Genomic DNA, 25,279 nt, shown 5'->3' with positions numbered 1-25,279 from the left:
ATACATTTATGGAATACCTCCTATATATCTGGCCTTTGTTAGCACCAGGTGTACAAGATAAAATAATTGCCCCTGTTGAGAAGCTTACATTTTAGTGGGAGAAGAAAGCACAAAAACATTAATCCATAGGAGCTATGCTTATCTTATTTGTACTGTATCTGTACCACCCATATTCTGCCTGATATATAATTGATTTTCAATAAATATATTCAGAATGAGTTAGTGCTAGAGTAGAGTAAGAAGGGTTTGGGTAGCAGAGAGAATATAGGGCTAATGCTGCCTGGAGGAGGGCATCAGGGAATGCTTCAACAGAGGGGGATATCTTAATGGTTAATGGTAATGGGCTTCCCAGGTGGCACTGGTGGTAAAGAACCCGCCTACCAATGCAGGAGGCGGAAGAGACGTCGGTTCCATCCCTGGATTAGGAAGATCCCCTGGAAGAGAGCATGACAATCCATTCCAGTATTCTTGCCTGGAAAATCCCATGGACAGAGGAGACTGGCAAGCTACACTCTATAGGGTCACAAAGAGTTGGACACAACTGAAGCAACCTAATACATACACAATAATAGTGACAATAAAAACAACAACAGCAATAATAAGTTTTCCAGGTAAGGAAGGTATATGACTATTGACATAACTGACGCCATCATGCCCAAGATGGCAACAGTTCCTTTTGTCTTCACTGACTCAACCCAGGACTGTACTGTGCTGTGAATCACTTCTCTGTTGTCAAGTGTTTTGTAGTTAGTAGGTACTGTTTAATAATCATTTAGGATCAGGTGGCCCCTATGCTCTGCTGATCCTCAAACAATGCAGCCTTTGCTGAGGTATTCCCATGAGACTAGTTACCCATTCATAAATCTTGCCTTGGGAATGCAGGTCCTGTTTTGAGCACCTACCCCCATACTCTAGTTTAACAGTAAAATTGTCCCAGTGGACATTGTGGTGTGGAATGTAGTTTTGAGGTCTTCTGGATCATTATTCCCCCAATCCCGCCCTGTGAGTAAGTTACCATATAATAAACGGAAACATGATTATATGAAACTGCTTGTCTTGCTTTCCTGTCTCAAGATGCCATCTCAGTTTGATGGGTGCTTTTTGTTCCCTCTGTCCTCCAACAAAAAGGGAGGGGTGGGAGGACTTAGGAGGGGGCTTCCTGGGTGGCTCAATGGTAAAGAACCTGCCTGTCAATGCAGGAGACACAGGAGATATGATTTCCATCCCTGGGTCGGAAAGACCCCCTGGAAGAGGAAATGGCAACCCACTCCAGTATTCTTGCCTGGAAAATTCCATGGACAGAAAAGCTTGGCAGGCTATAGTCCATAGGGTCCCAAACAGCTGGACACAATTAAGTGACTGAGCAAATGTGCACGGGAGGAGTTAATATCAGGCAGTTGTTCAGGGACTACAAAAGCATGAAAAAGAATAGTGGGAGAGTGGATGGGAGGTGAGCATGGAAGGAAAAAAGTCTCCTATTCAAATAAAAAGCACACATGATACGGATACAGATTAACATCTACACAGAAATCACTTGGCTATTGTGTTAATATGAAATGTTCAGTGAATTTACATGAATAGGATTTTACAAAAGATATCATTTCTGAGCTTGAGATTTGAATGGAAGGAATAGTTTTAGGTGTGTAAGATGGAGGTATGATGGTACGGTAGTTGGGATGCTGGCTCTTGGATCTAATAAATTTTTATTCAAAGCCTGGCTCTACCACTAACTTGCTGTTAAAGTTAAATTGAGTGAGTTACAGTCACTCAGCTGTGTCCGACTCTTTGCGACCCCATGGACTGTATGTAGCCTGCCACACTCCTCTATCCATGGAATTCTCTAGGCAAGAATACTGGAATAGGTTGCCATTTCCTTCTCCAGGGAATCTTCCTGACACCCAGGGATCGAACACAGGTCTCCTATATTGCTGGCAGATTCTTTACCATCTGAGCCACTAGGGAAGCCTACTAGTAAGAGACATTTCTAAGTATAAAGAGAGGTTAACTTAAAAAGTATTAGCAAATACATGCTTGACTTTATCTTATAAGCTATAGACAATACATTAGAATATGAGTGAAGCCATACACCTTTTCCAAAGAAATACTGGAGACAGAAGTAGCAATAAAGTTATAAATGACAATCAACAATAAGATGAAATAATTTAGATGAAGCTTATCTCCCTCGAAGAGATGGGGACTGTCAAGTAGTCAGGAAGGAAATATAATATGCTTTAAATTTTGTATAAAAAATAATGTTCAGTTCCATGTTGCTGAACATAGTTCTGTTTTTGCCAAATAAATCCTCTACTTCAAATTACTATCCAAATCCTTTATTAAAACTCTGCTTCTGGTGTTTGTTTTGGAATGTGTTCTTTTTTTTTTAGATTTTTAAGACTAATTTATTAATCTTCATAATTATCATATATGACACAACTAAAGACATATTAATAAATTATAACTTTCAGGGAAGCAATTTGGAAAATTGAGGTAGTAAGACATAAAACAGAACAGACTTCTTTCTTAATTATCCATACTTTGCATTCCATTGTGTAGTATTAGTGCCTCACATTCTATTTTCTGTTAACCCAAATATTTGTACAAATGGATCATTAAAAACAAAAGGTCCCAACAGAAGTTAAATTCACAGTGAGCTTTTCTGAGTCTCAAAGGAAAAGCACCTCTACAACAGTCAGTTTATCCTGTTGACTTACTGGTGACCAAATTTATAAAAGCTGCTGCTGCTGCTGCTAAGTCACTTCAGTCGTGTCTGACTCTGTGCAACCCCATAGATGGCAGCCCACCAGGCTTCCCCATCCCTGGGATTCTCTAGGCAAGAACACTGGAGTGGGTTGCCATTTCCTTCTCCAATGCATGAAAGTGAAAAGTGAGTGAAAGTGAAGTCGCTCAGTCGTGTCTAACTCTTTGTCACCCCATGGATTGCAGCCTACCAGGCTCCTCCGTCCATGGGGATTTTCCAGGCAAGAGTACTGGAGTGGGGTGCCATTGCCTTCTCCGGGAATGTGTTACTTCTATTGCCACTTCCTGATCGCTTAATTAACTTTAACTAGTTAACCTCTTTAACTAACAAATTACTCTCCCTCCCTCAGACTTAGGTTCCTAATACGCAAAATAAAAGATACAGTTCTTGCCTCACAAATTTATTGTGAACATTAATTCTTGTTTATAGCATATCAAATATATTGTTTGAGACATAATAAGAATTCCATAATGTTGTCAGTTACTATAAGTGCATTGGGGACCTAGCAGGCAAGACTGGAGCGTGTATGTTGGGAGCAGTTTTGGAGAAAAAGCCACAGGAGGACTATGGTAGAGTCTCCTTGTAAAATACATTCCTATTTCGGAAGTCCTAAACCAAAACAGGGTCTTTTCCCACAACAGGTTAGTTCTTGGGTAATGTCATATTTCTTCTTTTTTTCTTCTATTTTCCCATGAAGGGGAGTCTAACCAAGGGGAGGCGCACTTGTCTCTCTATATAGAGGCAAGAAACAGGAGCGCCACTGGGAAAGTCAGACCGAGCCTGCACAATGAAGAAACAGCTTAAGGAGGATGCCCCACAGTGTGAGCTAAGTAAGTAGCCAGCAATAAATTGAGCTCAACCCAATCTAAGGTAGTTTTGCCTTAGGAAACTTGTCTGCTGTAGAACAAGGACAAAGAGATAGGTCAAATCGTAGTGAGATGACTTCTAGTCCTGGAATGAAAGGATCTTCATCTTGCGATGCTACGGTATTCTGTATAGGAACTAGAGCCTCTTGCTGGAAGATGGATATGAATTGATTGCTCTTTTCTTTCTTTTCCATTCTATGGTGTTTATATCTTTTACGCTTATTGCATGTTTTTATGGTACTAAGCAGATTTCCCATAAAACTGCCAGAAAACTTCCTGAAGGCAGCCAGTTCTTCCTTCCAGTAACCCCCTTATTCTCCTCACTCCCTTCCAATGCCTCTCCTTTCCAGCTTTGCCTCCGGCTGGCTGGAAATAATAATCTAGTATATTTGCCCGAGGCAAATTCCTCCACCATTTCCCCCCCAGACTGAGCAATCCTGGCTTTCTCTGGATATATATATCACACACATATACATAGCAGCCTCAGGTGTTTTTTGTTTTTTCTTTAACATCAGACACTGAGTCTCGGGTTTGTGTGGCTTTGTTGTCCTCCTGTTTATCACTGATTGACCAGGCTGATGCCAGCGGGTTCTTCAGATCTCAAGGGATGGACTGGGTGGCGTTTTTACCCATACTCTGAGACTCCCTATAATTACACTGGCACTGCACGTACCTATGTGGAAAATACTCGTAGACTGTCAGGCTTGGGGTTAAGTGGTTTCACTTTACGTTTCAGGGTGCAGAGTCCTAGTGCACATGCAATCCTGGTTCAAGTGCCCAAACCAGCTTCACTCCAAGTGGGGGTGGCATCTGGGAAGGAAAGCAATTCCTCTTACTCCACCCCTTTCCACCACTTGGCACACACAAGCTTGCCTCGAGCACCCGTGAAATAAGACAGAGATGAAATCTTAGAATTAAAGTTTTCACAGGCAGTTAATTGTTCCTTAATATCCAGGAGTGGCAGATATATGATGCTTTCCTTTTCATGGCAGGTCAAAGATGAAATTTGATTATGCTTTGAAGGGTGTGGTTTGCTTCTTGAAATTCTCTGCAGTGTCTTTAACAATGTGTTGCCCAGAGCAGGGTAAGGGGCCTGTCTAACCAAGGGGAGGCGCACTTGTCTCTCTATATAGAGGCAAGAAACAGGAGCGCCACTGGTAAAGTCAGACCGAGCCTGCACAATGAAGAAACAGCTTAAGGAGGATGCCCCACAGTGTGAGCTAAGTAAGTAGCCAGCAATAAGCATATAATAGCCCAGGGAATCTACCCACCAGAGCAGACCTGGAACGCGATAAGAAGGCTCCAGCCATTTTATTTTCTAGTTGCAGTACAAGTTCCCAAAGGAAAGGTTCTGTTCTGGAGGGACTTCATCAAGCCTTTCTGAAACACTCTGTATGTGTTGTAGAGAGATTCTCAGAACTAATTTGTACCTTTTCTTTTCTCCCTAGGAGAAATTCGGTATGGAAACCAGCCTGTATCGGATCACTGATGATGCTCAGATCAGTTTTTTTGGTCCCTGAATTTGTTTGTACTTTACTTGGATTTTCCTTTTTGCACAACCCTCCTTTTCTCTTCTCTTGGACTCTTTTATCAACTAATAAAAATTTCTCCTAGCAGTTTTTACACGAAGAAACATGTTGGAGGGCTTTATGCTTTTCTTCTCTAGGTCTGTGACTTGGTTAGATACGCTTGGTTACCTTTAAGGAAAGCGGTTATGGGGGCGATGTGGGGGCCGGTAGAGAGAGGGGTCTAAGAATGTTTCTGGCAGCTGTAAAGGACATTGTAGAAAATTAGGGTGGTTAGTCAGACTATTTTCTCCCTTCTGAAGCACCACTAGCCTGGTCGTCATCTTCAGACAAAGACTGGGATGTGCGATTGAAACTGGGAATGGAGCGGAACTGCTTTTGGGTAGGTGGAAAATAAAGTTTGGGAGAAGAAGCGAGGCAGCTGAGTAGGAGAAAGGAAAATTCATTGCCGAGACTTCGGAATAGGGCACCTGATGCAGTCGAACTGGCTGCACTAGCTGATGCTTCGCGGTTCCTCCCAGGTGTGGGGCGCTCTTGGTGGGGCAGCAGATACTATGATGTGGTTCTGGGGGCGGGAGGTGGCTATACTTTGCAGGGTGGAGCTGGAACTCTCATAGAGCCGTGTCTCAGAAGAAATGATCTTGTCTTCCAGGGCCTAACGAGGCCACGGCGAACTACAGCAGGAAACGTACTCGTCCGCAGGTTGCTAGCGGGGTGGGAGACTCCACAACACAGTGTGGGTTGGACCAGCTCCAGCACTAGCTCAGCCGCAGACAGCTCCCGCCCAGGCCTCCGTGGCCCCGCCCCCAGTCAGCATGGAGTGGGCGGAGACTCGGGGTCAGTAGTCAGCCTGCCACGCGCGTTGGCCTCTGCGGCGAATATGGAGAGTCCAGCCAATAGGAACGTGCGGCTGCGATCCTGTCGGCCAATCGCGGGGCGTGTAGGGGGTAGGCTGGCGTGGCGCTGGCTCCAGGGACATGGAGCCGCTGGAGCGGGGACCGATTGTCAGGTGGTTGCGGAGCCGGTAAGGTGGGGAGCGGGCCAGGTCAGGGGTCACGCGGGCGCCCCGCTTTCCCGGGCTCCCGGCGGCTCGAGGGCAAGCCTGGGACCAGGCGCCGCTGCCAGTATTTGGCGTGCGGGGCGCCAGGCGGGTCTGCGAGGGGCGGCGCGGGCTGGAGGGCCTGGACGCGGGTTCCAGATGGAGCCGCGTTCTTCAAAGGAAGAGCGAGAGGAGGGCGCCGGGAGGCGGGGGCGGGAAGCGAACGCCGGAGGTCGCAGGGGCCTCGCCCCTTCCCCGCCGCGGCCTAAAGAGACCTGAAGAGAAAATGGCTGAACCCCTGGGCGGACCTGCCGCGGTCCCGGGACCCGTGGTCGAAGGTCTGCTGACCCCGCTTCACGCCGCGGGAGAGGCCGACGGACGAGGGGCAAGGTCCCCTCGGCCTCCTTGTTATCTTCGGAGCCCTGATGCCCCGTCCGCTTCCTGGGCCTCCCGCCGCCGCACTTCAGCGAAAGAATTCATTTTACTACGGGCGACATCCAAGAAGGGCCTCTTCGTGTGAAGGGCCTGGACAGACCGCTGAGTCCTGCTGTGTAGATCGGTTTTAGGGCTGTTTGTGCAGCCTCCAGGCTCAGGAACTTTTGTAGGGGCCTTGTCGCACTCCGTGTGTGAGAAGGGTGGCTGGCTGCTCGACATCTGTTCGGTTTCATAGGTTCGTGCTGTTGCAGCTATGTTTACTTTTGGACGTTCTCTTTTTGTTTGTTTGTTTTGTTTTCAGTTGGTTTCCCCCAATTCTCTTCATATATCAGACTATTTCAAAGAACATCATTGAAGAGGTTGAATAACCTGGACTTGAGTTTTCCTGTGTGTAAAGTGAAGATACTCTCATACCGTCCACTGCTTTCAAAAGAAGTGTGATGGAGTTAAGGGAGTGTGACACCTCTTTAAAGCAAAAAGCAAAAGCAAAAATTCTATGGAATGCGAGGCAAGAGGAGACAAGTTTCCAGAAACTTTTGCTGGCCATAGTTGTAGTGAATATTGCTGCAAGTAGGGGACCTTGTGTTTCTCCCTTAACTCTTGTGGAATCTGAACCCCAACTAGTTTGCAGCACTTCTGGGCTCTGTAAACCTTTGAGCAGGATTCTTAGGCTCTTTGTTCTTTTGTTTCCACATACTTAAAATGGGGATTGATAGTATCTTAAAGAGTTGGTGATGAGTATTGAATTAATACACATAAAGTGCTTAGAACAGTTCCTAGCATGTAGGAGCTTTTGTTATAATATTATTAATATTACCTGTAAGTGCCTTCTTTCCCCTAAAAGATTCCACACTAAAAGAATTCTGACTTTATTACTTATTCTTTGTTCAGAATCCCCTGAGCCTATGGCCAGTGAACCCTTAGGCCTGTTTTCCATTCACATCTTGTGACTATAGACTCTCTGCTGGGTGTTTATCATTAAGTCAGGTTGGAAACTCCAGCTCTGCAGTACCATCTGTCCATGATAGCTGTGTTGGGTAAATGAAAACCTCTTTGGCTGTTTAGTTTTTCATTGAGTAATATTTCATTCACAGTCTTGGCCTACAGACTGTTTTTTTTTTTGGACCCACTACCAAAAAGGCCATGATTGCAGCACACTTGGTTCCTCAAATTTCCGGGATGGCCATGGGACTTGGGCGGGGAATTTCTGGGCAGCCTGGCTGCACTTCTTATTAGTGAATGGGGAAGCTTGACGCAAGTCTTACTCTACTGTTAGGAAATCAGCGGTGATCCCTTGGAATACGCCTCAGAGCTAAGCAGCTTTGGTTCATTTTTTAAAAAAAATATTTATTTCTTTTGTTTATTATTTATTTGGCTACATCAGCTGAGATGCGCTGAGTTCTCTCTGCGGCATGGGCTCAACAGTTGCCCCACTGCACGTGAGATCTTAGTTACCCAACCGGGGATCAAACCCACGTTCCCTGCATTGGAGAGTGAACTCTTAACCAATGGACCACCCAGGAAGTCCTTGGTTCAGTTTTGACTCAATGAAGTGAGGTTACATACTGGTGTTTACAAAGCAGCATCTTTTCTATTAATAATTGACTTTTAGTTCTAAGAGTTTGGGTGAGTGCTGTGAAATCAAAGACGTCTTTAGCCCCTATCTTCTTACTGTGTATGTAGATAGAAATGTCTGCCGACAGACTTAGGCTCTTTCTGTGAGTTTAAAAGTTTCTCTGAGGTTCTCTTGATACTATCTGGAAGGCTTTAATAGAAGACATTTCTGTCTTTCAGTTCTCCCCTTCCAGGAAAACTGCTGTTTACATAAGTAGCAGAATTGGGAACTAATCGCTAAATGAGAAACTTTGGATTTACAAAAAAAGAACATGGCTTACTGCATAAAGTATGCTGGCCTGTTTGCTAGCTTTTTATTAAGACAATTTAGTATTTGTATAGTGTTGAAAGTTTGATGTTGGCTTTGTGCAAGTGAAGACCATTGTGAAACCTTTGTGCTTTAATAAGGAGGACAGGGAGTGATATCTTTAAAGAGTTGAGTGCTTGAGGCAGAGAGGGAAGCCTTTTTCTTTAATATTGTTGTCATCTTTATCATGTGAGTCTGGTTTGAATAAATATTTTGGAAAAGAGGACAGGGAGCATTTGAATGTGCAGAATATGAGGAGTTAGGAGACTGAGATCCTTGTTGTCTCAGCCATCCAGTGCCATTTAGTCTTGATAATTTAACAAACGCATGTTGAACAATTAACGTTTTTGGCCCCTGGAGACATGAAGAGCCCTCCAGGTATCATCAGGAATATCATGGATATAGTAAAACAATAAATATGAATTATAAACTGTAATATCAGAATGGAATGTCAAAGAGTTGGCCAGGAATGATAAAAATATATTTATTGTCTAATTCCTCTTCCACTTTTAAGATCAGAGTAACTTACATTTTTTAATGTAAGGATCAGCTCCCAGTAAAAACTTAGATTGGGAAATTAGGGTTCTCAGTCTTGTCTTTGTTCTTATTACTAGTAGGTCATCCTGTGTGGGTATTTTTGTTTGCTTTGGTTCCATCCATTTATAGAGTGTCTATAAAATTCCTAGGTAATGAAAGGAGGCTGCAAGTTAACTATTGAAATTTCAGCAGGTTCCAAAGAGTAGAAGGAGGCCTGGAGAATCTTATATATATTTTCTGTTTTTACAGATAATTTTTCTTTGCTTTAAGCAAAGAAACTTTGGGGAAAATATGTACTTAATATTGTTAAGGTCAGTCTGCATTGAGGGAGCCAGTATCTTTCATTGGAATAAATAAGTTGAATGTAATCTAATGGTAATCATTCCTCACTTCTGCCAGAGAAAAGCTATCTTAAGTATAAGGGCAAAACGTTTTTTTTTTTTTCCCCTGAGGCAAGAAGTGGGTATAGATTAGATTAATAGACTTTCTTACTTGAGGGTAAAGCTGTCTTTGAAATTTTTGCAATGCTTGGAGTTGTGTTCTGAGATAGTTGTGTCAGGCCCAGAAGGCCAGGTTGGGCTGTCAGAGGGAAATGCTACTGTAAACATCGGTCGATCGGGAGGAAATCAGGGGAAACTTACAGTGAGAGTTGGGAGGAACAAAGACCAAGCTGTAGTTTCTGGAAGTAAGATATTAGTGGCCCTGTCATGTAAGCAGGCAAGGAGGTTTGGAACCTGACTAAGCCTCAGAGGGCTGAGCAGAGAAAGTGAAGAGCCCAGTTTAACAGATACTAATTGGGCCCTTCTAATTCTGAAGTCTCTGGCTGATGAGTGATATTTTTGTCTAAAAGCACAGTACTTCTTGACAGCCTGGCCACATTTCTCCCCACTGTTATCGTCTTTGACACCCAGGCAGCTGATGTTGTTATCAACTGTACTCTTCCTCCTGGTATCTTACCCCCTCTCTCCTCTAATTGCTGCCTAACCTTTCTCTTCTGTCTTAATCATTAGATGTTCTCCATGTTAGGTTTTCCTTTCAACCATAAAACAGATTTTCAAAAGTCTAAGTCAGGTGGCAAACAGCAAACTTGGTGAGTTGAAATTGTGGTATTCTGAAAGACTAAATGAGATGTGTCCAATTTGCAGATCATTACTATGATATAAAAAGTCAGTAACATGAAAAAAAAAAAAAAGGAACACAGTCTGTGGACCTTGTGCCAGAGAGAGAGAGATGCTCTGTAAGTGAAGCACTTTGTACAGCGGCAGCACTGTTTGTACTCAATGAACTGGGTGTGCTTGTGTGGCTTTCAGCTTACTGAAGTATTACCCACTAGGGTGGAGAGGATTAGAGTTTCAAGGCGTTTTTGTTAACCAGAGGGGCTTTTCGTTTTGTTATTTTGTCAGGAAGTAGAGGTAATCTCTTTCCAACCTATCTTTTTTTTTCAATATGTCGATTTTATATCAAGTTCATTTTTATGAGAGAAAAATAGGATTTTTTTAAATTGAAATTTAAAAAGCAATTCCACACTTCACATCCTCAATTATAATTTAGAAATTCACATGACTTTTCTAAGCTGATTTCTCTCCCATCATCCACTGTGGGGGGAGATTTTTGGAATCAATTAGATGGATATCTTGATGGAAATACTGAGAAATGGGTGCTTTATTGACCTGGAGTGGAAAAACAGAGGAAGTTACCGTTTCTCATTTTGAAAAATGGCCAGTAGTACTCCTTATTAAAGCCTGTAGGTTCAGGGCCTTGCTTGGTGGTCCAGTGGCAAAGGCTCTGCTCCCAGTACAGGGCGGGTTTGATCCCTGGTCAGGGGACCAGATGCCACACGCCGCAACTAAAGGTGCCTTGCACCTCAGCTAAGACCAACGCAGCCAAATAAATAAATAGATATTTCTAAAAAACATAGGTTCAGACAGCAGTGAGCTCTGTTTGAACCACGGAATATTTTAGTTTTGTTGACTCTCAATCATACGGGGGCAGGAGCTCACCTTCATGAGGAACATCTTATATAATATAAAAGCTAGATTAATAATAGTGGTTTAGTAAGATTATCAAGTACTTTAGCCTTAAAGTAGACCTTTAGAGAAAAGGGAATTTTAGAAGGATCTAGAAATCTTTATGTTTTCTTCAAGCAAATGGAATTCTTTTTTTAATTTTTTTTTTCATCACAACTCCTTTTTATTCTCTAATAAACAACTTGAGTATGACTTTTAATGCCTGTTTCTGGCAGTTTCCACTTTGTCACCAGCATGTTGAACACTGAGTATTGGCTGAGGAAGAAGAGGTGGGTTTGCCAGTCAGCTTTAAACATTCCTGTTCATATATATCTAATCAACTGATTCCATGCACACTTTTATGGTTGCCTCTATGAAACTTCTTTTCCTACTTAATGCTGTCTCTGATTTTATTTATATAATGGGGGAAAGACGGGGAGAAGAATTAGAGGACAGTTCAAAAAACAGTCCTCTCCAAAACTTCAAATTAATTTTAGGGAGACCTTTGCAACAGCTCCTAAGATCAATGAAATGGCTTGGGGTACCCTTGCTCTCTATAAGAGAGTTTTCTAAGAAAAATATTAGTTTAAATTCAAGCATTTTTTTAGCCGTGGGGGGAAAAGTTGAAGTTGTATGTATTTAATATTCAGTATTTCACACTTCCTTGCTGGCGATTTTTAAACCAGTTTTGGGCTATTCACACTGTTCTTCTAGAGTTCTTGTAAATGCCAAGAGAACACCTGGAATTACTGTGAATTAAATTTCATAAGTTTTTATAACTAGTAAGTGTTGGAGGATATAACTTTTTATTTTGATGTAATTTCAAACTTGCAGAGAAGTTGCAAGAGTAGTATCAGGGAATAAGTGCTTTCAGAATAACATGATATGATAGTAGTAAGCAGCAGATGCCTTGGGGAACATGAAAGAGGGCCATTTAACCCATTTTAGGGAGTGAGGAGGAGGATTTGCTGAGGAGGATTTTTTTATTTCTTTGGATTCAGGAGAAACTTCCAAATCACAATTTCAGAGCATGGCTGTTTGCGCACTAAGTCCAAGTAGTAGTAAGTTAAGCTTGAGGCTTCAGCTCTCTGGGAATCCACTGCAGAAGCTCCATCAGAGAGAATTGGTCCCTGAAGTGTTCGTTGAAAAACGGAAGGTTCCTGAGGTGTTTGTTGGGGAACTGAGTAAATCTGCATGATCTTTATGTTTTTAAAAAATAAATGATGCATTTACTTGGCAATTTTTTTTTTTTTTTAATTGTAAAACTGCACACAGTGTATTTTCATGAGAGGTCCTTTTGCTTGACCTCGTTTGTGCTCCTCCACTCCTTGCTCTTGGAGTTGGCATTACCAGTTTTGGGCATGTCCTTTGGATTTCCTCTGTACATGTATTTTCTCAATCTCTCTCTTTTGCTGCATAAATGATAGCATAGAGTTCTATAAATTGTATCTTTAACTTCACAGTGTATCTTGGAGACTGTTTCCTGTCAGTCCGTTTAGATCTCCCTTGTTTACAGTGTTCCATTCTATGAATGTCGTAGTTGTCTTAGTCTTTTGACACTGCAAACAGTGCTGTGGGAAATATTCTTGCATATGCTGATACTTCCTGTACAAATGTTTCTTTATTATGCATTCTTAGAAATGGAATTGCTGGGTCAAAGGATATGTAGACTTTTGACATTTAGACAGAAAATGTAATTAGCATTCTTATCTTGTAAAACAGTCTTAAAACTTTTTTGATAAGGAATGGGATAAAATAGTTATAATACATTGACCCGTGAGTGCCTTTTCTTCCCCCTGCTGTCGATGGCTGTTTGATAGGAGGAAATTACTGGCTTTAAGAGAAGGTGACACTTAGTGGTTGGGGGTGAGCTAGAAAGTCAAGGCACATTGTTAATCATAACTGTCCGAGTACTGCAGGGTTGAATCTTGTTGCTTGTATCTCCACTTGATCTATTTCTTAATGTAATTTAATGACTGAAGTGACCTGGTGGTATGGTCCTAGAGAGCAGAGTGGTCTTATATTAACTTACTGCTTCTGTATGGGTGTTGGATTTTCGTGAAGACCTTAACACTGGGCAGCACCCAGAGCCTACTGACTCTCCATTCCTTGCTGTAATTATGTTCTCTAGATACTGCAAGCAATGGAGCTTATAATTTGTTGACTCAGTGTTTTGATGAGAAATTTGGAATAGGGAATTCCCTGATAGCCTACTGGTTAGGACTCAGTGCTTTCACTGCCGGGGCCCAGTTTGATCCCTGGTCCAGGAACTAAGATCCTACAAGCTGCATGATGCAGCACAACAAACAAACAAACCAGCAAACAGGTTGGAATCTAGAACCCATTTTCTTTCTTGGAGAGAGATTTCACAGAGAAGATCAGATTTCTTGTGTTTTACAAGTTCTGTAAGTAATTTTGGGAACAATCACTTAGAATACTAATAGTAATTATTAAAATTTTTATCTTGAGATATTTCTTTTTAAAATTACTTAACTGTCGCCTTTTCACACTTCATATTGGGGAAAAACACACTACTATCTCAACTGTTATGCTTTTTTAAAGATGCAAGGTTTAAAGGCTCCTTTTGGACAGGGATCGTCCTCAAGTACACTGAACGCTGTCCTCAAGTACACTGAACGCTTCTGTGCCTTCTGATACCGAGTGTCATCACGCAAAAGTAGTCGAAGTTTATCGATTCTTTATGAGTAGGGCAGCAGTTAGAAACTTGAGTTATTCTTAATAATAACAATATAACATTAATAATAATATTCTTTAAAAAATAACCACTTTTAACACTTTTTGGCATGTCTTTCCATTTTATTTGATTTATTTTTTGGCTGTGCTGTGTGGCTTGCAGGATCTTAGTTCCCCATTCAGGGATTGAACTGAATCCCAGGCCACAGCAATGAAAGGCTAGAATCCTCATCGCTATGCCACCAGGGAACTCCCAATAATAATACTCTTTTTGGGGGGAGTGGGCTGAGGGGCCTGTGCTTTGTGGCTTGTGGGATCTTGGTTCCCTGACCAGTGATTAAACTTGCCCTTTGCAGGGAAAGCATGGAGTCCTAACCACTGGACCACCAGGAAATTCCCGATAATAATAATGTTCTCAGAGCTGATTGAAGTATAAGGAAATTGTCTCATATAAATAGCCCACGATTTCCCGTGTAAGAGCCGTAGTCCCAGATCGGATTTGTGGTTTCTAGTTTATTGTGTGTTATCCTGGCTTCTTAGAATTTAAGTAAAAGTATCTGTGTTGTGATTGGAATCCAAGTGGTACTGCTGCTGAGTGGTCAGATGTGTAAGTCCCATTTAGTTGAGGTGCTGGCTGAAAGAGGGGTGGGATTTAGTCAGCAGTATTGAGGTCTGCTGACGAAACCATCTCATAGCACAAACTGATAGGAAGGACATGGCTACTGTTTATTATAGGAGTCTCCTTATTGGTGACTATAGAGTTGAAAGTTTGTATTTTCTAAATTAGCAAGATTTAGATGTTGGTATGTTGTGTACTCCAGAAAATAGATGAAATCTAATACTCCTTTCAGGTCTTAATTCTGTAATTTGGCAAAACAGATATAGAATATGTTGATTTGTTGTTGTTTTAGTCGCTAAGTCATGTCTGACTCTTGGGACCCCCATGGACTGTAGCCTATCAAGCTCCACTGTCCATGGGATTTTCCATGCAAGATACTAGAGTGGATTGCCATTTCCCTTTCCAGGGGATCTTCCCTACCAGGGCTTGAACCCAAGTCTCTTGCATTAGCGTGAGGATTTTTTACTGTTGAGCTACCAGGGAAGTCCTAGAATATGTCGATAGATTATCTAAAAAAGAAAGTAGAGCACTGTTCACATAAGAGCAATAATCGTCCAAGAGTAGAAAAGGAATAGTGAAGGAGAGAGAGGGGAGGCTTCCTCAGTTTTTCAGGATAGTTGTTATTGGGATTCAAGGGGTGGTGGTGAACAATATTATTTACCTTTCCCATTATTTCTAAGTTTAGAAATAACTAAGAAGTAGATTCCTTAATCAGTAGATCAGAATTTTTAAACAATTAACCTTATTGGTGGAGTTGACTGGAGAATATGCCATAGATCTGTGGCCCAGTGGGCTTACTAGTATTCCCTCTATCCCCTGTTAAACTTAGCCCAAGTAAACTTAAGCCCTCTACCCCAGTTAAACTTAACCCACTAGGAGGCTGGACATCTGAGATACCCCCTCACTACCACACCCCCTCTCACCTCTAATATCCCTCACTCCTCATCCCCCCTTGTAGGTTACTTATTGCTGATGGAGAGAGGTGCAGGCGGGCTGCTGTCGGTGGCTTTTTCTCCTGGTGCCTCAGCTCTCCTTGAGGGGAGCATGGTCATTCACTCTTCTCTCAGTTGTTGAAGTGTTGGGGAATGAGACCTGAAACCTTACAGCTGAAGTCTCTCTCAGGGAAAGATGAGACTGGGAAATAGTGGCCCTCTTCTACCAGTGTGCTGGTGAGGTCTTTCCCCCTTCTCCCCACCCTCCAGAAACTTGAAACATGAACTTAAATTGTTAGTTAGATCAAAGAGTTATAGATCTTTGTCCTTAAAAGCTCATCAAAATGGTGGGAAGTCAGTCTTTTAAATATTTGGGTTAATTGGAGGTAAAGGGTGGGAGACTGGGTGATTGATTGCCTGGAAGCCTCTGTATGGAGGCTTTTTTGGTGTTGTTCAGTTGCTAAGTCGTGTCCAATTCTTTGCGACCCCTTGGACTGCAGCATGGCAGGTTTCCCTGCCCTTCACTATCTCCCGTGGATACTTATTAAAAACTACTTGCCCACTTCCCTGAAATAGCTTTTGCTTTACTTTGGTTTCCACGTGTTGCCAGTATTTCATTTTTTCCCCTTAAATATCTCTTAATCATATTCTGAAAACTGTGATTATTTTCAAGGTTATCTAATTCAGTAGAACAATTATTCTTTTTGCGTAGTAAGGGTTCAGTCAAACAGTGTCACAGAATACTGGTTGTGAACTTGTTTTAATTTGTTCTTGCTAATTCTCTTCCTTCTCTTCTCTCTTTTCCAGAATCCTTTTCTAAGAACTCAGGCACTCAGGTATCCACCATGGTGTTGGGTCCTGAACAGAAGATACCAGATGGTAATTTACAGCTTTGTGTTATTGACTCATTTTTGTTTGAAATTAGGCTTAAGCCAGTAACAGAAATTTACCATATTGTCCTTCTTGTCCTCTGTTCCATCAAAAATTGTCACCATTTCCTGTCCCCCAGCCAACTATATGGAGACCTGCTCCATTCAGAGGTGACTTAGGTGACCTGGTGACTTAGGCTGTAAATGAAAATGGATTTATAACCACAGAGACCTGCCTCAATTTTATTTCCAGTTCTGAGATGAGCCAAGATTAGCTGCAAGTCTGGTTTCTGTAGCAGTAGTGCTTGTAAAGGCAGTCTAACTTGCAGACCTGGTATAAAAACCTCTGGGGTGCTTTGGCTGCTGAAGACACTTCAGATAAGAGTGGAACAGGAAAATACTGAGCTAGCACCTTATAGAGTATTTCATTAGACTTTATGCTTTGACTAATCCTTCCTGAGTCTAAATTTCTCCTTTAGAATTTCCATTCCTTTTCAGTAAATTTACTCCTCAATTCAGTGTCACTTAAGGTGAAGTGGTTCAGTTCCCTATAAAAAGAAAGCTTTTGTTTTTCTGATTGGCGGTTGCAAGGGGTTCTTGGAAACCCTGAGATTAGAGCTTTGTGGTTAAAAATAGCCATTTGATGGTCTCAGCAGACTGGGTTTCCTAACTTTCTGGTGACTTAGCCCTTTTCTGTGAGACCCTCGCCCTTACCCCCCCACCCCCCACCCCCACTGGCCGGATTTAAAATTAGCAGCAAAATGCAGGAGGAAGATTAATCACTCTGGTGATTAGTCTGCGGTGAGCCTTCCTGTCGCAAGGGTGACACCTCCCCCTCCCCAGGCTCTTCACTGCAGGCCTATGTCAGGTGGCGAAGGGTTCCTTTTTGGTCATTTCTCTGCGGCTACAGATTTTAGCCTGAAATATGATAGTGGTTTGTAAGTTAGCCATTTCTGGGGACGCCTGATGGAGATATAATGTCCAAGGATGATCCTTTGACTAAATCCTACCAAATAATGGGTGGGAGGTGGAGAGAGTGTCCTGTTAGCCTATTTCCTTCTAAAAGTTAAGATTTAGGTGATCAGTGAGGCTAGTCCGGGGATGTTACATATTGAGCCCTAGACATCAGTGATTTTGGAAGAAAATGAAATGATTCTAGAAATTGGCAAGTGACAGTAGAAGTGTGAAACTACGGGGAGGCCGTTTGTGAGATTAGTGTTGAAAACCAATATAGGGCTTGGTGACTGGAGAAGGGGGTTGTGAGGGAGCTTTTTTACTGTAAGCATTTTTGTGTTTCTCAAATTTTCAGCCATTTGAATGTATTGCCAATTCAAAAATTAATTTAAAAATATAGTATTGGAAATTGAGACGGAGTTAGGTAGATCTTGTGCATTTATTGAGGTATTAAAAAGATTTAATGTTAGTACTTCTAAAGATGATTACTGATATTACCAACTGCACTGGACTTCCCGGTGGTGCAGTGGTAAAGAATCTTCCTCCAATGCAGGAGACACCGGAGATGTGGGTTCCATCCCTGGGTCAGGAAGATCCCCTGGAGTAGGAAATGGCAACCTGCTCCAGTATTCTTGCCTGGAAAATTCCATGGACAGAGGAGCCTGGCAGACTACAGTCCCTGGGGTTGCAAAGAGTCAGACACGACCAAGCACCTTAATAGTAGTGTATTTTGTTCATTTTAATTCATTTCTTCTCAATTCTTTTAACTCAGAAGATGCTTCTGGAGACCATGGAGACTCTGCCAGTCTTGGTGCCATCAACCCTGCATACAGTAGCTCCTCAATTCCACAGTCCCCCGGGGCGGGCTCAGAGGACCCCTTCACCACCTACTTTGATGAGAAGATTGCCATTCCTGAGGAGGAGGTTAGTGACAGGTCCTTGGAGGAAAATATTATTATCTAGGGAAAACCTGTGTACAATGTCTGCTAGACAACTGAAGATCAGCAACCTCAGAGTCAATTCTGGCAGGCAATCTCTGAAGACTGAATTTTTGTAGTCAGAGAAACTGTTAAGGAAACTAAGGTCCTTGAAAAACCATTGCCAAGTTTTACTGGTGAGCATTTTTTGATCCAGAAAGCATGATTTTCATGTTCCCTTTTTTACGTTGCCTTTTGTCCCATTTGGGTAGTGTTTGAGCACAGAGGTAGGGGTTATTATTGCTGGGGTTTTAGAATGAAAGGCTGTTGGAAGGACAGGTAAGAGAAGGGCTCTTATTTGGACAGAGAGCTAGCCAGGTTGCTGATAAGGAATGGATAAGATGGAAAAGAAACTTGGACACACCTTTGTCCAACTTCTGAAATCCTTTGTTCTTATGAAGCTGATATTGTTGCTTTTTATGTGATAAAATAATACATAAGTTAGACCAGGAATTTGGAGGTGGTAATCATTTTTTTCCTCCAAGATAAATTTTATTTTATTTTATTGTTATTTTTCAAGTTTTTTATTCTGTATTGGAGTATAGCCAGTTAACAATATTGTGCTAGTTTTGGGTGGATAGTGAAGGGAGTCAGCCATACATATGCATGTATCCATTCTTCCCCTGGAGGTGATAATCATTTTGTTCTGTATTCCTCTCTTGTACAGTACTCTTGTTTTAGCTTTCGTAAACTCTGGGCCTTCACGGGACCAGGATTTCTTATGAGCATTGCTTACCTGGATCCAGGAAACATTGAGTCTGATTTGCAGTCTGGAGCAGTGGCTGGATTTAAGGTGAACATGGAGTCTTTCCCCCTTTCCTTTTTAAACACTCACAGTGTACTTCTCTGCTCTGCCTGTTGGATATCAACCTTGTGGGCTATGTGCTGATTCTATATTGGCTCTGACACTTAGATGAAAAGTGCTTTTCCATCTTTTTTTTTTTTTTAATCCCAACTAGGAATGAGAATGTATTTATTTATTTATTCCTAGCTGTGCTGGGTCTTTGTTGCTTTGCGCAGGCTTTTCTCTAGTGGCAGTGAGAGTGGGGGCTACTCTCTAGTTGGGGTGCACGGACTTCTCATTGCAGTGGCTTCTCTTGTCACAGAGCAGAGGCTCTAGATGTGCAGGCTTCAATAGCTGTGTTTCCCAAGCTCCAGAGGCCAGGCCCAGGAGCTGTGGCATACGGGTTTAGTTGCTCCGTGGCATGTGGGATTTTCCTGGACGAGAGACTGAACCCATTCTTCTGCATCAGCAGATGAATTTTTTACCACTGAACCACCAGGGAAGCCCTTTCCGTCTGTTTTTTAAATTTTATCATGTGGTTGGTTTTTAGTTTTGTTTTACCCAGATAGTTTCCTTGAACAAAAGCACAACTGCAGATGGGAAAAACTAAGGCTCAGAAAGGTGCGAGGTGACCTAGCAAGTTCTGTGCAGAATGTGATACAGAACGCAGATCATTGGATTCCTGAGTGGAGCTCTTCCTGAGTGTACTCTTTCCCATTGACATTGCCAAACAAGCAAACTTAAACCACTAGTTATCTCATGAGTGTAATGGTGGGGTTTTGTTCTTCTCTAGTTGCTCTGGGTTCTTCTGTTGGCCACCATCGTGGGGCTCCTGCTCCAGCGCCTTGCAGCTCGACTGGGAGTGGTCACTGGGCTGCATCTGGCTGAAGTGTGTCACCGCCAGTATCCCAGGGTAAGCAGTGTTTGTTACTCATATCATAGGTAGCTGTGTGTCTAGACATTTGGGACTTGTTGCTGTCTAAGGCAGGAATGGGTAGACCCAGTGTCTGGAGGATAGCTTTAAACTGACTTGATTGTTCAGTCAGTTCAGTCGCTCAGTCGTGTCTGACTCTTTGCGATCCCACGAATCGCAGCATGCCAGGCCTCCCTGTCTATCACCAACTCCCGGAGTTCATCCAAACTCTTGTGCATTGAGTCGGTGATGCCATCCAGCCATCTCATCCTCTGTTGTCCCCTTCTCCTCCTGCCCCCAATCCCTCCCAGCATCAGGGTCTTTTCCAATGAATCAGCTCTTCGCATGAGGTGGCCAAAGTATTGGAGTTTCAGCTTTAGCATCAGTCCTTCCAAAGGACACCCAGGACTGATCTCCTTTAGAATGGACTGGTTGGATCTCCTTGCAGTCCAGTTCAAAAGCAGAGACATTACTTTGCCAACAAAGGTCCGTCTAGTAAATGCTATGGTTTTTCCAGTAGTCGTTTATGTTTGTGAGAGTTGGACTGTGAAGAAAGCTGAGTGCCAAAGAATTGATGCTTTTGAACTGTGGTGTTGGAGAAGACTCTTGAGAGACTTGATTGTTAGATAAGTACTAATCTATCTCTTGGAGAAGGAAATGGCAACCCACTCCAGTACTCTTGCCTGGAGGGTCCCATGGATGGAGGAGCCTGGTAGGCTACAGTCCATGGGGTTGCAAAGAGTCGGACATGACTGAGCTACTTCTGGTTCATCCGGAATGTTTAATCTCCTTTCCTGGCTGTGAGAGAGTATCTTTACCTGCTTTTTTTTCTTATATGCCTTTCAAAAAAAAAAAAAAAAATCGGTAACTTGTAGTTTGTTTTAGCTTCTCTTTCTTCTTACATTTCTTATACTTCATGTTTCTTAGTTTTTTTTTTTTTTTTTTCTGGCCTCAGTGAGCTAGCACTACTAAATTTCTTTCTGTTCGATTATTTGACCAGATTAGTTCCCAGATTTTATTATAGAACACCCAATTCCAACACTTTGCCCCGAGTCCCTTTGCATATCTTGTCTTTTTTTTTACTTGCTTGTGCATTACTATATTAAGGATGACTCCAACCTTTTCATGTTTGTTTTGTCTCTTCAGCTATGGTCAGGATAGATATTTTCTTCTGTAGTATTTTATTCTCTCCTGAACAGTATTTTGACCATCTTAGCATCCTCATTTCCCCTAACACTTTCAGGATTGTTTTTAGGCAAAAAATTAAGTGGAAATAATGAATGGAAACTCCATTCTTGTGTCAAGTAAAACAGAAGGACTTCTCAGCTGCTGCCCTAACCTTGACTCAGGCTCTACCACAAAGAGCAGCCTGGCCCTCTCTGTCAAGGGACCGAGTAAAGCTTGAGTTCTGGTCCTTCATCTCTAGACCTAAGGCTTAATAAAGGACTATTATTGGATCACTGCCAAAATATGAATTCCAAACTATGGAGGAAGTTCTTAGAAATGATTAATTAAGAACCGTATCTTTCTGCTGTTTGATGTTTAGGTTCCACGAATCATCCTGTGGCTGATGGTGGAGCTGGCTATCATTGGCTCAGACATGCAGGAAGTTATTGGCTCAGCTATTGCCATCAATCTCCTGTCTGTAGGAAGGTGAGGGGTTTTTCCTCTGCAAATAATCATTGTTTTGCCAGATTTCAAAGCAAGCATAAAAAGAAAATCCCAAGTCATTTTCAGTTTTCAAGATTCACCTCAAGTATTGTTTTTTTCTGTGGAACCTTTCTGGAACCACCGTCTTCTCTCCTGCCAGATGTAGGCTCTCTGTCTTCCATGTTCTCATGTCAGGTTATGCAGACCTGTTGTTAGCCAGTGTGTGGCAGTGTGTGTTATAATTAATTTGTATCTCAGTTTATCCCACTTGATAAGTGAGTCCCTTGAGAGATAAGACCCTTACTTTTTAGATTTGTGTCCTGAATATCTGAAATCGTAGACAAAATTCGAATGAATGTATTACTTTACTTAGTACTGAGATCCTAAACTACACAAGGTCTGGCCTCCTTGCTGCTGTTCCCTTTTCCCGAGTCCTTAGTCCTCCAGGTGTCATGTATCTGGAGAGCTGTTGGGAAACTGGGAAATGGGTCTTTCTCATTGTTTCTTTCCTATAATCTCCCTTTTTAATCTCTGACCTAGGATTCCTCTATGGGGTGGAGTTCTCATCACCATTGCAGATACATTTGTATTTCTCTTTTTGGACAAATATGGTAAGGACAGTGGGAATGGAGGGGTCTCTCAAAGGAACTGCTTTCCATCATGTGGCTTATGGGGTAATCTGCCTTCTGTGAACTCACTACTGTATTTTTCCCCTTTAGGCTTGAGGAAGCTGGAAGCATTTTTTGGTTTTCTCATCACTATTATGGCCCTCACATTTGGCTATGAGGCAAGTATTACAGGCTTATTCATTAGCTTTATTATTATCATTATTAACTTTTTAAAACAAGGCTTTTGTCCTTTTATTATGAAAGACAGTACATGCTAACAAAAAGCCGAATTCAGAACTGGCCAATTTTAAAGGAATAAGGATGTGGCAGAGACTAGTGTCCAGGAAGACCTGCAGGGACTCCTAGTTTAAAACTGTACTAGAATTTCTGGTCCCAAGTTATTCTCAGCAACAGAACAGCATTGGAGAGGGTCAGGAAAGGGGTTACAGCATTATTCTTGGCTGTTAACATTAGAGGGGTTTGTTTCTGCTCATCCTAGTTGACAGTAGCTGCAGCTTGGACTTTCTCTGTATTGTAACAATTAGTGAACTATAGGGGATACAGTACATGTTTCCCAGTTTGTGCCCCAATCTGGACATTCCATTGGGTTAAAAGTAACCCTAACCCTACCATTATATTCAGTAATGCTCCTGTCTGTGTCCAGTTATTATAAACTGATTTCTGCTTATTGGCCTAGCTAAGCTTTTGAGAATGTGTCTACTCTATGAGTAGATGATAGAGCTTGGTCTAAGGCTTCAAGAGAAATGCTGAACCAGGAAAAAGTGTTTCTGAGTGAGTCTCAGCAGATGCTAGTGGCAAGTGTTAGTGATTTTTCTATACATAGGTGAACATGGAAGCATGATTAGTGTGGATAATCAAGAATCGACTATTCTAAGGTGTGTCTCACAGGAGTTATTGTGACAATAGTATCAATAAGGCCCTTAGCAGCTGTTTTATTTCTTTAGAATATTAATTAGATTCTCAACACATCCAGGCTCCCCAGGTGGTGCTGGTGTTAAAGAATCGGCCTGCCAGTGCAGGAGACACAGGAGACTTGGATTCTGTCTTTGTGTGGGGAAGAGCCCCTGGAAGAGGAAATGGCACCCCTCTCCAGTATTCTTGCCTGTGATATTCCATGGGCAGAGGAGCCTGGCAGGCTGCAGTCCATGGGATTGCAAAGGGTTGGACATGACTGAGCAGCAGCACTACACATCGATTTCATGTATCTAAAATACAGTGTGAAGTGTCTGGATACCCCATTCCTAAATTCTCTGAACTGTACTGCTTGGTTTTTTTGGGTGGTTCTGTGTTCCTCATTTCCTGTGTAGTTGTTGATGAAGGGGTTTAAGGAGTAAAGATGCAGTGTTTTCTAGTACTGTGTTACTCCCTAGTCTCATATTCCAGAAAAGACTAATAGCTGTTCTGTTTGTGTGTAGTATGTTACAGTGAAACCCAGCCAGACCCAGGTCCTCAAAGGCATGTTCCTGCCATCCTGTTCAGGCTGTCGTACCCCACAGACTGAGCAGGCTGTGGGCATCGTGGGCGCTGTTATCATGCCACACAACATGTACCTGCATTCTGCCTTAGTTAAGGTGAGCAAGACCTTTCTTATCTCAGTGGCCTGTGTAGTTTCATGGCATCTTTTCCTTTCGTTGCAAGGGACACACACTTAGTTCACAACTGTTGAAGCCCTGAAGGAGCATGTGTTTTTCCACAGTTGGACTGCACACTCTTGTATCACCAAGGTGACCAGAGATGGGACCAAGATGACATAGAGAAGGGACTAGAGTCCTTCTTAAAAGATCTGAAGGGGCACCGTGTCTCTTGTCTTTAAATCTCAGATGCCTGAATGGCCTCATGGAAATCAGGAGGAAAGAGCCTAATCTGTCTTTTACCAGTTAATCCATCACAATCGTTTGTTGGAAGATTTCAGAGACCTTTGTAATTAAGGTGGTGTCCCCATTAGGTCTGAAATCAGATTGTTCTCATAGGTCAGCAGTTCTTCCAGCCACATAACTGAAGGCTCAGCAGTCACTCGTTCACTTTTTCCTCTTTGGGATGTATGATGTCATCAAAGGGTCATGACTTCTTACTCACTCAGTGAATCAGGATGTAAGTGGAGTCTCACATTTCATGTGGTCAGTTGTTTGCCCCTTAGGCCTTTCACCTGACTACAGACTTATGAAATATCACAAGGAAACTTGTTCCAATTCATCAAAGAGTGACTGTTGCTGTTCTCTCTAGTCCAGACAGGTAGACCGAGCCAATAAGCAGGAAGTTCGAGAAGCGAATAAGTACTTCTTCATTGAATCCTGCATTGCTCTCTTTGTTTCCTTTATCATCAATGTCTTTGTTGTCTCGGTGTTTGCTGAAGCATTTTTTGGGAAAACCAACGAGCAGGTGGTAAGTAAGCCCCGGTCCTGGGTAGTAGTGGATGTGAGGGTAAAGAGGAGGCTGCATTGGGGCAGGAAAACGTGACAGTGACTTCGAGCTCAGGGGAAATAGATCTCAGTGCTGCCCCTAAGTCATGGCACTACTCAGGTTTACATCTGGGGCTGTGACCAAGCCCAGACCCTCCTTCGTAGCTTTAAACAGGTAAGGAAGCATGTCTTAGCCCAAGGTTGCCTCGTGCCGTTGTTGGTGGCTTCATGTCTGTTTGGCTGTTCTCATCCCCTTTTGCTTCCTGTTTACCAACTACTGGCTGCTTGCCAGTCCTGCCATTTAGTGCTTACCGGCGGGAGGAGTCAGCCAACAGAAAATAAAGCTATGGCTAGACAGGCTATTTTATCACACTGAATTCTCTGTCCTCTTGACTCCTGATTGCCAATCTAGGTGTTTTTTTTTTTTGCCAATCTAGTTTTGATAAGTCCTTTGATTCCCACCCATAGGACCTCTGACTCCTGGCTCTGCTTTGAATAGGCCACTCTGTTCTGGGCGTCCTCTCATATTTGAAGTCTGTTTAAGGGCCCTCACCACCTATTATCATTTAAAATGACCCAGCATTCGTGTATTACCATGCACACTCTGACTCGAGGAGAAGCTTTTGGTGACCTGGGGGCGTAGGAAAAGTGGGGAGGCAGAGCTCAAGGACCTGCCGCCAGCCTCTGCTTTCATCAGCCTGTGTCCAGTGTCTCACCTGTAGGACTCGTTTCTTAGATGATCCGTCTGTGTGTGAGCTGTTGGAGAGGTCT

At 42.6% G+C, this 25,279-nt stretch overlaps 1 protein-coding gene across 4 annotated transcripts in view; it reads left to right on the top strand.

The window, feature by feature from the left end:
* Positions 1-4,827: 4,827 nt before the first annotated feature.
* Positions 4,828-25,279, top strand: part of SLC11A2 (solute carrier family 11 member 2) — a 32,227-nt gene continuing 11,775 nt past the window's right edge. Inside the window, exons 1-10 of one of the 4 annotated variants that reach the window (XM_070370780.1) lie at positions 4,828-4,848; positions 16,141-16,212; positions 17,929-18,080; positions 18,801-18,926; positions 19,711-19,830; positions 21,377-21,483; positions 22,021-22,091; positions 22,200-22,267; positions 23,525-23,680; positions 24,333-24,491. In XM_070370780.1, coding sequence (XP_070226881.1) covers positions 16,179-16,212; positions 17,929-18,080; positions 18,801-18,926; positions 19,711-19,830; positions 21,377-21,483; positions 22,021-22,091; positions 22,200-22,267; positions 23,525-23,680; positions 24,333-24,491 — 993 coding nt within the window. In that variant the 5' untranslated portion in view covers positions 4,828-4,848; positions 16,141-16,178. Of the gene's footprint in view, positions 4,849-6,041; positions 6,175-16,140; positions 16,213-17,928; positions 18,081-18,800; positions 18,927-19,710; positions 19,831-21,376; positions 21,484-22,020; positions 22,092-22,199; positions 22,268-23,524; positions 23,681-24,332; positions 24,492-25,279 lie in introns of those variants that run through there. The other 3 variants (XM_014482532.2, XM_005908681.3, XM_070370781.1) reach the window with 3 other exon arrangements.

Source organism: Bos mutus, chromosome 5, assembly GCF_027580195.1.
Source record: "Bos mutus isolate GX-2022 chromosome 5, NWIPB_WYAK_1.1, whole genome shotgun sequence".
In the NCBI taxonomy this organism is placed as follows: Eukaryota; Metazoa; Chordata; class Mammalia; order Artiodactyla; family Bovidae; genus Bos; species Bos mutus.
This window is presented reverse-complemented; position numbering and strand designations above follow the sequence as displayed.